Source organism: Curcuma longa, chromosome 3, assembly GCF_044706935.1.
Source record: "Curcuma longa cultivar G26 ecotype Majalengka, Jawa Barat chromosome 3, ITB_CL_G26_1.1, whole genome shotgun sequence".
Taxonomy (NCBI): Eukaryota; Viridiplantae; Streptophyta; class Magnoliopsida; order Zingiberales; family Zingiberaceae; genus Curcuma; species Curcuma longa.
The window spans coordinates 11093120-11109706 of NC_133863.1; the positions used below are offsets into that span (position 1 = coordinate 11093120).

A 16587-nucleotide genomic window follows, 5' to 3' on the forward strand; every position below is an offset into this window, starting at 1 on the left:
ACCCAGACAGATTTCAAGTAATAGTGATGTAGGTAGAGATGTTAGTAGTGTTGTAGGGTGATCATGATTATCATCAGTATTCATGCAACTCCTTATCATAATCTCAAGAGGGAGCCATGATTATCATCAGCATGATCGTTACGAGTGGAAGCCATTTAAAAGCTCACTAGATAATTAATGAGGTTAATTGAGAAGGGAAGTACAAGAGTGAGAGAGGAAGAGGAGATCGACAGAGAAATCTTGATCCCTAGTTCCAACGAGGAGGAGGAGGAGGTGGAGGAGGAGGAGGAGGAGGAGGAAGTCAAGGTAGCGGAGATTCATTTGGGGAAGGGTTGGAGGCAGGAAGAACCGTGGCGGAGGAAGATCGGCGGCGGTGTGACGCTCGTGGGGTTCGCGGACGCCGGGGAAGGCGGCGAGGAGCGGGCGGACGGCATCGCGAGGTCGAAGAGCTTGAGGGGTGAGGACCTGGAGGAGCTCAAGGGGTGCCTCGACCTTGGGTTCGGATTCAACTACGAGGAGATCCCCGACCTCCGCAACACGCTCCCAGCGCTGGAGCTCTGTTACTCCATGAGCCAGAGGTTCTTGGACGAGCAGCAGCAGAACCGTTCGTTGGATCGCTCCTCCTCGGGGGATTCATTTGATCAATGTGAATCTCCGTCGTCCCCTCTCATCGCCAACTGGAAGATCGCCAGCCCAGGTAGAAGCCTACCCAAAAGTTTGATTTTTTTTTTCTTCCTGTCATTCCTTGATTGTGATTGAGCTCTGGAACAACAAACTCTGATCTCGCCCAAATCCTGTCCGATATGGCTTCTATTCAATCCAAGCCCAATTTTTGCACTGTTTCAAGAAACGACAAAATGAAAGAACTAGATTATCTTCCCCCATTTCGGTTGGCTTTAGCAATCTACTATTAATGGTAAATGGGCGAAATGGTGACTTATTGTGCTCTTGTGCTGCTAGGAGACGATCCTGATGAAGTTAAAGCGAGGCTGAAGTATTGGGCTCAAGCAGTAGCCTGCACTATCAGATTATGCAACTGAACATCAATGTTTCTGGTGATCAAAAGACCTGATCGTCGAGTGCAATCGAAGGCCATGAAAAGGAAAATAGAGGAGCGATGAGAATGTAGAGATGGCACCTGAAGGGCGAAAAGAAGAGAGGAAGCAGTAGAAGAGGAGGTTGACAGCAGATTCTTACTGCATTATTCCTGTAGGAAGTGAGAGAGATGCTGTGTTTGTATATGTTTGGAAGTAAAAATACCTCTCAATCTTTTGAGTAATTTTGGATTGATACAGTTGGTTGAAGTGATAGTATTTCCTACCATTTGATGCTGAAGCACCAAAGCTTTAATCCAGCAACAAGGGCACTAAACAAACAGAAAAAAGGAAAAAGAAAATGAGCTAGAAAGAATGAATCATGGGATAAGATAAAAAAAGGATGATCAATAAATATAGAATAATACGATAGAACCATGCAAAACCTGACGTGACACTAATCTAAACAAGCGTCGAGTTTGGGGGAGTGATGCCCTGGGAAATATAGTATGCCTTCTCAGCTTCTGCCAATCGTGTTTGGAATAAACCCCACTCTTTTCTACACCTTTCTCTCACCTGTACGAGTATATTTATCATTGAACAAAACTCATTCCATGGTTAAAACTAACAGGAATAGGATATTTATTCCACCAACTGCGCAAGTAATTGAAAATAACTGATGAATGTTTATTTATGTCATGGATATTACTTACCCCTTCCCAAGCTGCTCTGCCATTTTCTGCTTGACCCTGAAGAACCAACAGCAAAGTCAATATGACGAGGAACACAACCTAAATGTAGTAGTAACGACGGAAGTATACAACAGCTTTGGCAACCATCTCACCTGGTTCCCCAGGGAAGGAATCACCTGATGAACAATCCATTGAGCATCTACAACTCCTATTTTCTCATGAGCCGGCTGAGAAGTAGAACAATCACGAGAGAATGCAGAATCAGATGCACGTGCAAGGTGAAAGTTTAATCTTTTTTCACATTTGTAACCGAGTTTGATTGCGTTGAATATGATTTACGCACGAATTTCTGTGATAAGTGGAAAGCTGCATTGTACCTCTACGCATTTTCTAAGAGCGAAATCAAGGCCCCATCCATGCACCAAGTCATTCTGCAAGGTGATATGGTCTGGATTGAGGGCAAAGTCGGCGAGAGTAGTAAATTATAAATGGTAATAAACAATGAGGATAGCCGGCATTACCTGAATCATGTGCCAGACGCATCGCCATGCATCCCTAGAGAATACAGTTGCCATTATCTCTACGAATCTGGCTAGACAAAGAACAAAATCATAATTTTGAGAGACGCTTGCAAAAATACAATAATCATAAAATAAATTGCATACGCTGCACATGGAGGCAAGTGGGGGTCAGAACACCAGCCTGGTCTTTCATCTGTTTCTCTATAGCAAAAACAGGTAGGTCACCCATTGGTTAGTGAGGTCAGGATAAAAAACAATTGAGGAGACTTCGACGGTTTAATAAATATTTTTGCATAGAAATAGTACTTCAAAAGCTTACTTATGGACTTCACGGTCACCTCTTCTCTTTGTCATTTGCCACGTTAGACCATTGTTAGGTTCTAAACCAGGCTGCGAAATCTCTAGCCCATGCTTCTTGACTAATTTAATATACCTAAAATGTCGATAAAGTAATACAATTAAATGACCTTCCATTAATTTTTTTGGTTAACAGATCTTACTTACTCTTCGGCATTAAAATGCTCTACTCCTAGGCAAGGTTTAAAATATCGAGCCGTGTTGGAGTTTCGGTCCTGAACCGGAACGATACAGTTTCGGTACCGTATCGTACCATGCCAGTATAGTTTCGGTATTTTTAAAATATAAAATATATTAATTAAAATAAAAAATTTAATCTAAATATTTAAAAATAAAAAATAAATTTTTTTGATAATTTTATAGGTTTTAATAGGGCCTATTTAAATTATCCCGAATTATAACTTTGAACTATAGCTAGGAGTTGATTATTAAAATCTAATTAAAACCTAAGTTAAAAAAAAAAAAAAACATCGCGGTCGCGCGATCGGTGCACGCGGACGCGGCTGCGCGGAGTGTCGCGGGGCCCCGACGGCATCGCCGGCTCCGGGCGGCGCCTCCGGCGGCATCGCCGGCCTCGGGCAGCGCCTCCGGCGGCGTCGCCGGCCCCGGGCGGTGCCTCCGGCGGCGTCGCCGAGGCCTCGCGACGCCTCAGGAGCGTTGCCGAGGCCGCGCGACGCAGCCGGAGGTTCCGCCCGGGGCCGGCGACGCCGCCGGAGGCGACGCCCGGCCGGAATTCATGTGCCGGCGCTGTGCCGGTGCCGGTGCCGGTGCCGCAGCGGAACGAGATTTTTCGTGCGTATCGGGCGATACGGCACGAAATTTCAAACCTTGCTCCTAGGTCTTCATCCCACATGAATATGTACTCATACCGCGCCACAATGTCAGGGTGCAAAAACCTTTTGGCATACCACCTAATATAAAGTAACATGATTAGATGATACCAAGACACCACATTTCTCTAGCAATGGAAAAAAGAAAATAAACAATAAAGAATTTTTCTCTTGCCATTTAGTTTGCTTCCTGACGCTCACATGAATAGCACGTTTTGACCACTCAAATTCATCCCATTCAGAAGTTCGTCCATCGTAATGGAATAACAATATTGTAAAATCTTCAGAAAACTGCATGAAGAAAAAACATTCTCAGAATAATGCAATAAGCAGGATAGAAGGAACTATTGAATATATGAGGTTCTCTAATTTGTCAACAAAAACAAAATTAACCAACTTAATCAAAATCTAAAGCCAGAACTACTGGGGATACTTGATTTGATAACTTGTGAATATGATCAAAATCAGCCGACATATTCAAAGTCTAAAGTCAGCACAACAGTGGACAAGCACAAATAATGCCAAGAAAAATGGCAGTCCAGACTAACCATTGGCTCCTTGGCAATAGGAATAAAAATGGACCAAGCAAATCCCAAAATACAGCTCCTTCAGAAGTGCAAAATAATGAGGAGCTAGAGAAGAGAAACAATCAGTAAGTTCTTTAATACATCTCCAAAGGGGTTACTAAAAGTCACCAACATATTATTGAGGTATCAAAATTATCTAATGCTCAAAACATTAGGGCACATCATTTCACTGAATAGAATTGAGAAGCAATAGGATGGTTATTCTTGGGGAATAAATAGAATAGGGGTATATTTAATTCTTTATTTGGTTCATGAATAACAATACATATCAAACCAAATCAGAGTATGATACGTTGTCTAGCTAAGAAGGAACTAGTGGGACTAACAATTCTGTCAGAATTGGTATTCTAGGTCAATTTTCCAAAAAAAAATGCAGGAATAGCTATTTTTTGGCATTAGACAGACACAGACTCATCAAGAATGGAAGAGCTATTCTTGCAAACTAAACCTAAAGTTAATTTTTAATCTTAAAGTGATTGTTATTGTCTGAGAAGAATTGTATATATTTAACATGTTCATACCATCTCGACGTATGTTATCTCATCTTAGTATTACATAAATTATATTAATATATCTTTTTGTGCAAGGCATGGCTATTTGATTTGCTTTGTTATCAAAGGTGACAACCGATAAACATTCAAAATGAAAAATTCTTGTATGGCATATACAATATTAGTTTCTTCCTTTCTTCTCAACTTCTATAGATGAAGTTCATAACATAGAGAGGGTGCCTAGTATATGAATGTGAATTTGTTGTGCACATTGATGCATCAGATCTATTGTACATTTTCCCTAACAATTTAGTAGACTAATCAACTAAAAAGGGTTGTTTTATGTCTCAAATACAAAAGAGATGACAAAAAGTAAAACCTAATTGCTTCCACTTTTCCTAAACAATAGAATGATATTTCTTACAGTTCCAGCTATATCTTCAGCATAATACAAAGTTTGTATTTTTTTTAACACCAGAAAATAATCTACTCTGAACATTTCAGGGGTTTTGATTATCAAGGTTTATAGCCAGACTAAGCTTAAACAGTTGACCAATAAAAGAAAAATATTCTCTCTTCATGTTATTGCAAGCTATAATCTAGAAACTGATTGTCGTTAGCAAACTTTCTAAAATCATAGCAAGAAATGCTAGGCTTAAACCAATCAAGATGGGGATAAATCAAACAGGAAAAGATTTTGTGGTTCAACCAATGTAATTTTGGAGCTTTGCCATTTTACAAATTCTTCTTACTTTCAATCTTAAATAATTTGAATTTTCAAATTCTGTCTATTTATGAATTCAATCAAAGTAATTTGACCAGTCGTACCTTAGTATGGGTTATGCAGCAAAGAAATAGTAAACTTCAAAAATCAATCTAGCAAAAATGTCAAAGTAAAGTTTGGTAATAAATAACAATTAACCAGCAACTAAGGGTTACACCCTTGTCAGTATCCTTCCTTAGATGCTTTGACCTACATCAGCGCAATCTACCAAAATGATCAAAGTTTGTAGTTGTACCCGCTCATGAACTATAAATAAATCTCAGGCTTGAAATAGATGTGCATTTTCTGTGAGATAATTGACTAAGAAGATCCACAAGGATTCTCACATGGTAGTCTGTGTTTACAGTTCCGAGTGACACTGATATCAGTAACAATTATGATCATGCCTAATTTAGCATGCAATAGTTCTGAAATCAAAGGATGTGGCGACTAATATACATATAGGTAGCATAGCATACTAAACATAACTAAACTAAGAACCATGTCGCTTTTACTTTTCAATGGCAAATCATTTTAGGTTATCTAAAATATTTTAACAAAGTTAACGGAAAATAAATAACTAATGCTTATTCAGATTCCACTTACTAGAATCGTACTAAATAGTTAACTATTCACCTTTTTAACTGCAGCATTGATATTATTTTTTTGATCATATCCAACAGTGAATGTTACAAGATACTTCTGCCGTATGGCCAAATCCTGCTCATTTCAAGGAAACAATTACAACTTCATAAGACCATGCTATATGAGGCTGCCAGAAGTTATCAAATTGATCTATATATCGGAAAAGAGAAAAAAAATCATTCATGTCACTACATGCACTGGTTATATTTGGGTTGACCTTGAATATAAAATATACTGTTGATGCTTGATAGAGAATACAGGGCAAGCTCATGATGTTCATGCATCAAAAATCATGATGAGAAACAGGTCAAATGGAGGAAAATCCAATAATATACATTTTTAGACAGTTAGCATATGTACCAGCCATTAAATCCAGCCAAAGATTCATAATTACATAGATGAATTGCTTCCTAACCAGTGATCAAACTGGCTGTCAGCTATGCATCAAGAAACGATGGAGATAATTCAATTTTTTTGTACATTTGTTTACAAGTTATACAGTTTAGAACAATAATTTCACAGATTAGTTAATAGTATATATGAGAAACAAATTGATGGTGCAAACCAATATTTGTTGCTACAAGAGTTGCAAAAGAGAAAGAACTCAGAGCTTCTTCAGGCATACCCTTAATGGTTCTCTTGTTTACTTGTCAAAACTTTGACATATGTATATAAATGGTGTGTGTCACGGATCTATCACCAAAAAAATAGGTTAAGAAACTACCTACCTCATCTGGGTCACCCCATAATCTGTGTAAATAAAAATCTGATTCAGGCACAATGACCCCAGGTGGTAGTCTCTCAACACCTTTGGGGTTTGTTGGAACATAAATCTGTAGAAGAATCAATGAAGAAAATGAATGCAATATATTACGAAAAGTATCAAATCCCTTGGCATAAACATAGCTTTTCATTGTTTCATCAACTAAGGAAATCAAACATAAAAAAAAAGAATTTTCATATTGACCAATTCAGTTCCAAATATGTGCATGATGCAACTACAGTACTAACAAAGAATTAGGATTCAATTTACATGGAAAAAATTAGCAATTTAGTGCAAAGATAAAGAATAAAGTATTGGTGTCTGATAACTGATAATTAACATTTAACAAAACTCATGAAACGACATACTAGAAAAGATATACTGGTTCAAAAGGAAAATATGAGTCGAATACACTAGGTGAGAACATAGTAGGCTAACAGATCACATTCGAAAAATGGTAGAATGCAAATCATACAAAAAAGTAGTGCATGAAGCATCATGATTGAAGGAGCATTTAGCTTGATACAGGAGAAAATGTGAAAGTTTGCATGAATAGACAACTAATGTTAGAAATACCATGGTAGCACATCTAACGGTGAGAAAGAAATCAAACAAAATACATTCCACATGCAGTCACTAAAGAGAGGTTGCAAGAAGATATTGTTGGTGACAATGGATCACATTTTTAGATATTTTTTTTATATCTTTTGTTGTCATGTTTGGTAAATATTGTTAGTTTGTACCATATGTTTTTGAGTCTTTTCACAGATTTTGATCCCACCAATCTGATACGGACAATACTTAAATTTTCTGAATTTCTGATACCAAAATTGATAGTAATATTGCCACCCACGCACTCTTTTTTCCAATGTCCTGCCTAAAGAACTAGTATCAACTGTCAATACCATGTCACACAACTCTAACTGGTGTTCTCTTAATATCTAAGTGATATTTTTTGTTACCAAATCCAGCATCATCCATTTTACAGGCTTAAATGAAATTTGTAGCTTTCTATTTGTTGATCTAGAAAGGATAATTGTCCATACAATTGTGCTAGCTAACTATTCTGTTTTTATCTGAGACTTGCAAGATTAGTTTGGCAATAGAAAATTAACTAACAAATCAAAAAACTATAAAATACTAAAAATATTCGATAGATTAAAAAGATAGCAATAAGACCATCAAAAGAGCAATGCACCTTTAAAGCATCAGTAGAGTTTGACATAGAGTTATTTCTCATCTTTGTCAAAGCATGGTTCAATAAAGTTTGGGTAGTGACACCTGAGTTCATATCTTCGATGTAAGATATAATGTGAGGAGGAAAGTGAAGCTGCAAAATTTGGTAAGAAAAATATTTCATCTGATATTAGGATATCAAATAAAAAAAAGTAACAAGCCAATCAATTTGATGTACCTTTGTTATGCTAACTGTTGGAAAGGAAATGCCAATCAAGTATCCAAGCATTACTCCAATGACTGTTGAAATAACAAGCCTCATATTCTCATTTGATTTTCTTGGAAGAATACTGCCAGTCAAAATGTAATTGAGCAGGATATTATGTGAGGCATAATTGTGACTCTTTCATGCAAATGATGATAACACTAATTACCCCCGCCCACCAATTCCAAGTTTTGCCATGTTTTTCAACTTTCAACTTCAGTGCCAGAAAGCTACCACAATACTAGTAGCAGAAGGCATCTTGACATTATATGGTAGATCCATAGTTATCATCTAGTAAAGTGTTCTCATCGCAGTTGACATACCATGAGCCACAGCCTGAGAGAAAACTAGGTTTTAGGAAAGGCATAAATAAATCAATAGGATAATGTTTCCAAATTTATGGAGTTGCACATATCAGCATCCAAGGTTGCAAAGGAAGACATCAAAGAAGGCTATATCAATTAGTTGAAATAGAAATACACTATAAAATTTGTCCCAAGTCTCACAGCAGCAAAGCACCTAAGTAGCACAATGTGGTAAGAATATTAACTGATTTGCAGAAATGACAAGAACAAAAATCAAGAATGGCCTATCTTCCCAACTCACTAAAACAAATCAATAAAGAAAGAAAGAAATAGAACAAAAAGTTAACCTTGATTCAATAGAATACCCCATGATTATAAACAATCATGCTATATAATCAGCTGACATAGCTATTATAGATTTACCTAAAACTAAAGATAAAACAAGAAGAATAAATGAAGCATAATAGTTTGTTAATATTCTCATTCAACTAGTTCATTTTGTCCATATAAACAATAAACATTCATGTTGGCCACAAGTAGAAGTGTAATGAATAATTTGAGAATTTTGTTAATAAAAAACAAGTGCTTCCAACCCTATGCTTTGATGTTCATGAAATGGTTAGGCAATGACAAGCTGATTAATGCAGTATATTTACTTCAGATTGTTAAGTTAATTCTGAACTATCTTCATCAACTGGACCTTGCGAATACTATATAAAGCATCTACCTCCATAATTGGCATGCTTGAGGTCTTTAGGCAGACAGCCTTTTGAGGAAAATTGATGGAATTCACATGTCAAAGCGAGCATTTTGAAGTAGATGACAAATGATTCTTTAACATTATATTCTAAGGCTAGCCAATGCATAGGTTTCATTTGAATATCATTTGGTATCCAAAAATGTCCCAACTCATTATCAAAGATGAAAATGTCGCTAGCCAATGCATATGTTTCATTTGAATATCATTTGGTAACCAAAAATGTCCCAACTCATTATCAAAGATGAAAATGTCGCTAGCCAATGCATAGGTTTCATTTGAATATCATTTGGTAACCAAAAATGTCCCAACTCATTATCAAAGATGAAAATGTCCCAACCCATTATCAAAGATGGTCTGTCACAATAATGAGTCCATCTCAAGGTTTCTCAGAAATTGCCCATTTATCTTAAGATCTTGCCATAGAACTGCAATCACTTCCACTTAAGGGAGAACCACGAACCTCATACATGTGACAACTAGTCAAGGCCACAAATCAGGCAGGAATTAATAGAACGATAGAGAAAGTTGCATAGGACGCTACAATTCCATAAAATAAACATGAAATAGGCACAAAAATGCTGCAATACATATCAGTAACTAGTCAAGGACTCCTGTTGCAAATACCTTGAATCTACACCATCTTCATCTTTTATGATACTTTAACAAGTTGCTTTTTAACTTTATTGTGGTGTTCATGCCATAGAGACATTATATCACTTTTGTGGCAAACAACACTTATTTTCTGTTATTTAAGTCCCAAGGCCACAAACAGGTGAAATTTAGTATTTGGTTTCTTCTCTACACTGTTCATCTACTATGAGAATCTGCATTTGTTGCACAATACAAGGACCAAGATTTTTTTTTAAATGACAGTTTTATAAATTTCCTAAGTGCAAAACCACAGAAACATAGTTCAACAATTTTTACACTAAACAGATAAATGCATAATTGGGGTTCATTAGTTTGAAAGAGTTATTTGTGTGGCAATGGAGCCATAGACTAGTTCCGGAAGTGAGATCTTCCGAGAGGCCTAGAATTTCTATCTCTTAATAATATCATGGAAACTTATCGTGAAAGACATCCAGTTAATGTTGCATTTGTCACAATAACCGCAAGGAAGTGTTTGGAAGAACAACTGCCGCAGAACGATCTTTAAAACTTAACGGTCATCGAACCACTGTTCATCTTTCACTCAACGCAGAATCACATAAAATCTATTTTTTAAAAAAAAAATCGCAAACATGGTACAGACAGACAAAACACATATTCGAGAGAGAAAAAAAACGACATCACAATCGTGTTTATCCACTCAACGACGTACACCATGAAAATATCTATAAATTTACAACCACGCTGTCGGAAAACAGAAGAATAAAGAAATAAACTCCATTTCTGAAATCCAAAAAGTACGAGGCAAAATGGAACGCCGAGAAAAGGGCGGTCGAAAAGATGACCTGGGACCGATCAACAAAAGGCAGATCTGAAACCCTGCCGCCGGCCGTTCTCCAAATCCACCGCCTTCAATTCAATTCGATCCGCCGATTTTACTATGGAACAAAAATGATGATAATGACGACGAAGAAGCCAAAACATAGTCCGACAAAATAAATTAGGAAGTAAATGCTTTAAAACATTTGACATTATTTATCATACTTGTGTGCAAATTACACTCAGTTAGACCTTCTTTTTATTAAATATCCAGACGGGCCCATTTTTTTCAGGAAGCCCAAAGAGAAATGGGTGAAATTGGAGTAGAAATCATGGTGTTCGGAGTTTAAGATGTTTTTTTTTAAAAAAAAAATGAATATGAACCTTTGATAGTTTTCATAAAATTTTGCTTCCTGTCTTTTTTTTCTTCGTATCTTCATTAATTTGATAGCTATGGATAAACCAATGCACAATTTAACTAATGCATATTTCTTTTTAAAAAAAAAACCAATTACACTCAACTAGGAACATTTGTTTTGGATTTTTTGTAGAGTTAGCTGAAGGCCATCTCTGTACTCTTCAATCTGTCAGTTCCTACCAGCGAAAGTCTATCCTCGTAAACGTTGATATATCCAAATGCATTTGATCCGAGAGGGCACTCGAGGGCCGCCTCCAGAACACGGTGATGGATTCCATGAGAGTCGACGGCGTAGCCACCCTTGTGGTCGTGGCCGGAAAGGCAAGCCTTCACACATCCATACCGATGGAGCAAAGTCAGTACGTCTTCATAGTTCCACGGGAGCGCCAAGGCCGATGCTGCTTCCGGATAAAAAGGGAGATGACAACACACAATGACCTTCTGCTTCTTCTTGGTGGATTCTCGAAGCACATCATCGAGCCAACGCATCTGATCCTTGCCGACGGCTCCATTAAACATCACAAATCTCTTTTCGAGACCTTCCATGCCGGCCGGATTGTTCTTATCGACGTTGGGATTCTTTGCCTTGAGGATTCGAATGGCGGCCAGTGTATTTGGATGATCACCTGGCCAGCCAATCGCGCTGATGTCGTACGGATCCAGAACGACGAATCTGTACTCTGGACTGGGGGAGAAGTCGTAGTACAGATGGTCAGATTCAGAGGGCAACTTCAGCAATGAAATCAATTGATCGCGAGGGAGATTGTAGAGGCAGTGGTTGCCGATCATATGGTAGGTCGGTCCGTCGAACCTCTCGAACTCTCGGACGATTTTATTCACAGCACTGAGTGACTCAGCCTTGGGGCAATACCCATCGACGATATCCCCGAAATTCATCGAGAACTGGACCTTCTTCTTCTGATCATTCCATTGATGCACTGCTCTTTGTAGAACCTGAATGCTATGGCGATAGTGTCGTGGGACGCCATGAAATGAGTGGCCGTTCGGAATATCGGCGTACTGGATATCGGTTATGACGCCGAAGGAGAAAAGGGGCTGCTCCTGCTTGGCATGGCCATTGGAAGTCATTTTATACCGCCGCTCGCAAACAGATGAGATTAGAGGCAGCTAGCTCTTCAAGGATTCCTGGATACATACGTGATTAATTGATCAGCAAAAATAAACACTTTCACATAAACATATGCATATATATATATAAGATCATCAAGTCTGCATAAATTAAACACCATGGAGTCTGAACTCGCTATCTGAAATATAAAAGTGAAGAAGGCTCTAGCTACCGAGTTGGTGAAGAAGAAGTTGGAAGTTGTTAGTAAGGTATTGTGTTGAAAACTCATCTTCACCGAATGGAAGCTTCTCAAGGCCCATATACACGATATACGTAATAGGTGGACAGGCCATTGCCTATACCCTGCCCTCGAGAAGACAATAGAGAAGTCATATGCAACGATAAAGGTAGGTTTGGAGTAAGCACCGCCCATGTGGGTCACATCTTTAGACAACCATTACAAACAACAAATCCTTTGTCCGCAACTAGCAATGCAGTGTAGTGTTTATTATAATCCCTATTTTATTGTTGATCTGATGGAGTCTTTTTAGTAAACACGTGCTCATTATGTGATAACCCAGGGTGGTTTCTTATCTTCAAAATAAGGGAAGACTTAGAGCCCCGTGGCATAGCTGAGTTGGTTACGACATAACAGACTTGTAGAAGAGTACAAGGGTTCGAATCCTGACGAATCATGCATCGTGACCAACTACAGTTTCTCGATTTACCTCCTCACAGATATAGTCGTGGGACCCCAGGTGGCGGATTCCACTTTTTTACAGAAGAAAAGGGGAGACTTAGAGAAGTATAGAAGAGTAGGATAAGTATAATCGTTTTATGTTAAAATATAGATTAATTTCTTGACTTTTTAAGTTTCTTCTAGGATCCGAGTTCAACCTCATGCTTTAGTCTCGACATACCTCTCGCATCTCGTGTCGACCTCATGCTCCGATCTCGATATACCTCTCATATCTCGTGCATACCTTGATCTCATGCTCCGATCTCGGCATACCTCTCGTATCTTGTGTTGACCTCATGCTCCGGTCTCAGCATACCTCCCGCATCTCGTGCCGACCTCATACTCCAGTCTTGGCATGCCTCCCACATCTCGTGTTGACTTCTGTTTGGACCTAGGCATCACGTACCGAACCTCAACCTTAACATATGCTTTAATACCAAAGGGCGGTCAACTCATATAATTAGGAGATCCCGGGATTGTCTCGTCCGAGAAAATAGGAAAAATATCCCCAAATAAGATAAAAACTGACAGAATCCTTCTAAAAAATTGGAACGAATATCTTAGAATTTTTCCTAAACAAATGCTAATATTTCGGAGACCATATCTATGGGCATAGGTATGCACACATTAGTCCTAATTTTTTCAAGTCATTAAACTCTTTCCTCACGCAAAATCCTAACTTGAACGTCGGAGTGGTTTACCAGGACTCACCCCCGGTGTCATCTAACCCTCTTTTTGGAGTGTTTTTCAGGTTTCTTCATCTTTCTCTGCAACCATCTTCAAGGAGCGTATATGTCAGTAGTTCTTAAATTGATGTTTGAGTCATCCACGATGTATTGGCCGGAACAATTATCTTCTAGAGACAATCAAATAAAAGGACAAAACAACTTCGGGTAGGTCCTCACAGTCTTCTCTCAAATTCAAGAGCTAAACCTGAAACTGCCAAACTAATTAAATTGTTCATCAATTAAGTCACAATACTGCTAAAGGACAAAACAACTTCGGGTAGGTCCTCACAGTCTTCTCTCAAATTCAAGAGCTAAACCTGAAACTGCCAAACTAATTAAATTGTTCATCAATTAAGTCACAATACTGCTAAAGTGTCCACGATAAGGTTCGACTCTAGACTACACAAAACAGCAACCACAGTGAATTCAAGGAAACCAGAATAGCTAATTAATACACTAAAATGTCTAATTTCAATCAAAAATTTGTCATTTTGATCCTTCATATATTCTGAATGAATGGGGATGTTATTGGTATAGAAGAGTGTCCTCTTAAGAGGAGTACTGCATACTTAGTGTAGGAATGTAGACAGATTATAACACAGTTCTTACCATCAAGATTGTGAAGTAGTTAAAATCTCTTTACAATCACGAAACCATGTGCATAAAAGCATTGAAACCAGTGATGGATTTTATCCCTTTGCTGAGTTTTTATGTGTAGATATCTGTTAAGAAAATCTAAGACGTTATTATTAATGGACTGATAATAAATTAAGTCATATATGTGATTAAGGATTTGGCAATATCTCTTTGTTCTCAATAAACGAAGAGATTACAGCACCATCATCCTATTTCAAATTCATGGATGATACAAAAGAACGATGCTGCAATCAGGTTTTATCATCTCTTTTTTATATTTATTTTTATTATAGATTTTATCGTAATTAGATCTTCATTCATGTTTTAGAATTCAAGAGGTTAGTAAAATAATTTCCCAATAACAAAAAAACAAGTCTGAAAATTTTCATCCAGAAAACAGCTCCGTTTGTTTTAAGAACAATCACACCCTAATCACGTTCCGCCGAACAAAATCAGCAGCTAAATTTCTCATGCAAAAGATCAAATAGTTAAATCGACAATCTTCGCAACATAAAAAAGGCAAATGTGAAATCGACAGAAACCTAAAGCAAAGCTTTTCTTCACAAAAATCCAGAACAGAAGAGCATCCGCACCTTGGCGAGTGATTTATCTGGCGACGAATCGATCGGGATGACGCGAACCGCGAAGAGGGAGAAACGGAGCGAGGGCAGTCGTTCGATCCACATCGGTATAAATAAGTAACAGCGAGAAGGGGGTAACTTGAGACTAGTTCTCGCTCCCTAAACCACCCGCGACTCCGTCGAAATCGGAAATTTTCTGTTTCTGTTTTTTTTTAAACATCATGTTAAATTGAAATCCAGTTTCTTACATGAAACTTTTGTGTTCTATATAGTAATCCATTTTTTTTTATTGAAACACATGATATTGTTAAGGAGCTTATTTTTAGAAGAAAATAAATAAAATATTATCTCGCGATATTGAAGAAAATTGAGGAAAGAATATAAAAAGGCAATTTGATGCATATTATATTCATAGCCCAATGACACTTTTGATAAATAGATTTAAAAAGACATTTTTAAATTTGATATCTTAATTTGAGACATATCTTTTAAGTAATTTGATACATACTATATTTCTAGCCCAAACACACTTTCAATAAATAGACTTAAAATAATTTGAGTTAAAATTTGAGACATTTTTAAATTTGATATATTTATTTGAGGCATATCTTTTAAATTTAAAATTTTAAAAATTAGAGCAAGTAAATTTATAAAACTTTTAGAAATTTATATTACTTAGTTTGATTTCTATAATAATTATTGTCTAAAAACAAATAACTTTCCTAAAGGAAGTTATATTTGGTTTTGTGTTCATCCGACAAGTCCAATCTTTTCAAAAAAACAAAAACATTAATTGACTTAGGCATCCAGTGGACCACTCAACCTGTGTATAGAAAATGACAAGGAATTATGGAAATTTTCCATGGCAAAATTAGTCAAAATTTAATATCTAAATTATTAAAAAAAGTTGGCATGGAAACGTTAAATAGGCACATAGTCTACTCGGTTCGATATGTTTTTTTTTCATTGATTTGTTTGAAAACAAATATAATCAATCAATTCAGTTGATCAACTTGGGTTTTTTCTCAAAGGTCAGTCTAGTTCTTAGTTTGTTTTAACCAATATAATCTCTCAAATTATCATATTTTTCCTTCACCCACAGGTCGACCTTCCAAAATTATCATGTGACCTCTTCCTTCTCAACGTCTCCGTTGTCATTTCTAACCATTACTACTTCCTCTCCTCACTCCAGTGTTCTAACTTAAACTCAATGCTTTATCTTAAGCTCTGAGCTGTTGCGCAAGGGCAACTCCTCATCCCCTCCGCGGACATTTCATCGAACATTTGATGGTCAACAATTGCGAAGAAGCTGCCACCATTGGTAATCATGCTGCTAAACACTAGTCTTCTCAATGGTCACTGAAGTCATTCTGTTCAAGGACGAGGAGTTGACATCGGAGGAGAGCCTCTCGAAGCCGCACAAGCCATTCCGACGATGAACTACAAGATAATAGATTTTCATATTGATATTCCAGAAGTTTGGCTAATTCGTATTTTTGTCGTGTATTTTCATGAACAGAGGATGATCAAATAATCTCTTAAAAAATAGTTTCAACGGGAGGTTCAAATGTTCAAATACATCCAAATCTACTTGGAGCAAAAGTTCCAAGTATTTTCGGCAGACCTTAATAATTAAAATAAGTTGCACATCTGTTTTGGAACGTTTATTTATTGTTTAGGGCTCCAGCCACACTGTTTCTTTTATACAATCCACAAACTACACTGAGAACAGCAATAATTGGAGGTGTACGTTTCTCTTCTGGAGGAGAGAAATCAGAAGGGAAATAAAGTCTTGTAGT

General features: G+C 37.4%; 3 protein-coding genes across 3 annotated transcripts; 1 reads left to right on the forward strand and 2 right to left on the reverse strand.

Annotated features, from left to right (window-relative positions):
* Window positions 1-177: 177 nt before the first annotated feature.
* Window positions 178-1267, forward strand: LOC141823675 (uncharacterized). Its single transcript, XM_074710944.1, has 2 exons — window positions 178-697; window positions 961-1267. The coding sequence occupies exons 1-2, from the start codon at window positions 178-180 to the stop codon at window positions 1038-1040; spliced, it is 600 nt and encodes a 199-aa protein (XP_074567045.1). The 3' UTR covers window positions 1041-1267.
* Window positions 1268-1496: 229 nt separating this feature from the next.
* Window positions 1497-8322, reverse strand: LOC141823544 (uncharacterized). The gene is made up of 15 exons (XM_074710844.1): window positions 8294-8322; window positions 8098-8209; window positions 7882-8013; window positions 6649-6753; window positions 5912-5995; window positions 3610-3725; window positions 3415-3515; window positions 2752-2776; window positions 2567-2680; window positions 2392-2448; window positions 2248-2314; window positions 2104-2157; window positions 1879-1953; window positions 1748-1783; window positions 1497-1610 (listed from the first exon to the last, which is right to left on the reverse strand). Exons 1-15 carry the CDS (start codon window positions 8320-8322, stop codon window positions 1497-1499), a joined length of 1221 nt encoding a protein of 406 aa, XP_074566945.1.
* Window positions 8323-11170: 2848 nt separating this feature from the next.
* LOC141823676 (manganese-dependent ADP-ribose/CDP-alcohol diphosphatase-like) lies at window positions 11171-12124 on the reverse strand. The gene has a single exon (XM_074710946.1). It carries the CDS (start codon window positions 12122-12124, stop codon window positions 11171-11173), a length of 954 nt encoding a protein of 317 aa, XP_074567047.1.
* Window positions 12125-16587: the final 4463 nt, after the last annotated feature.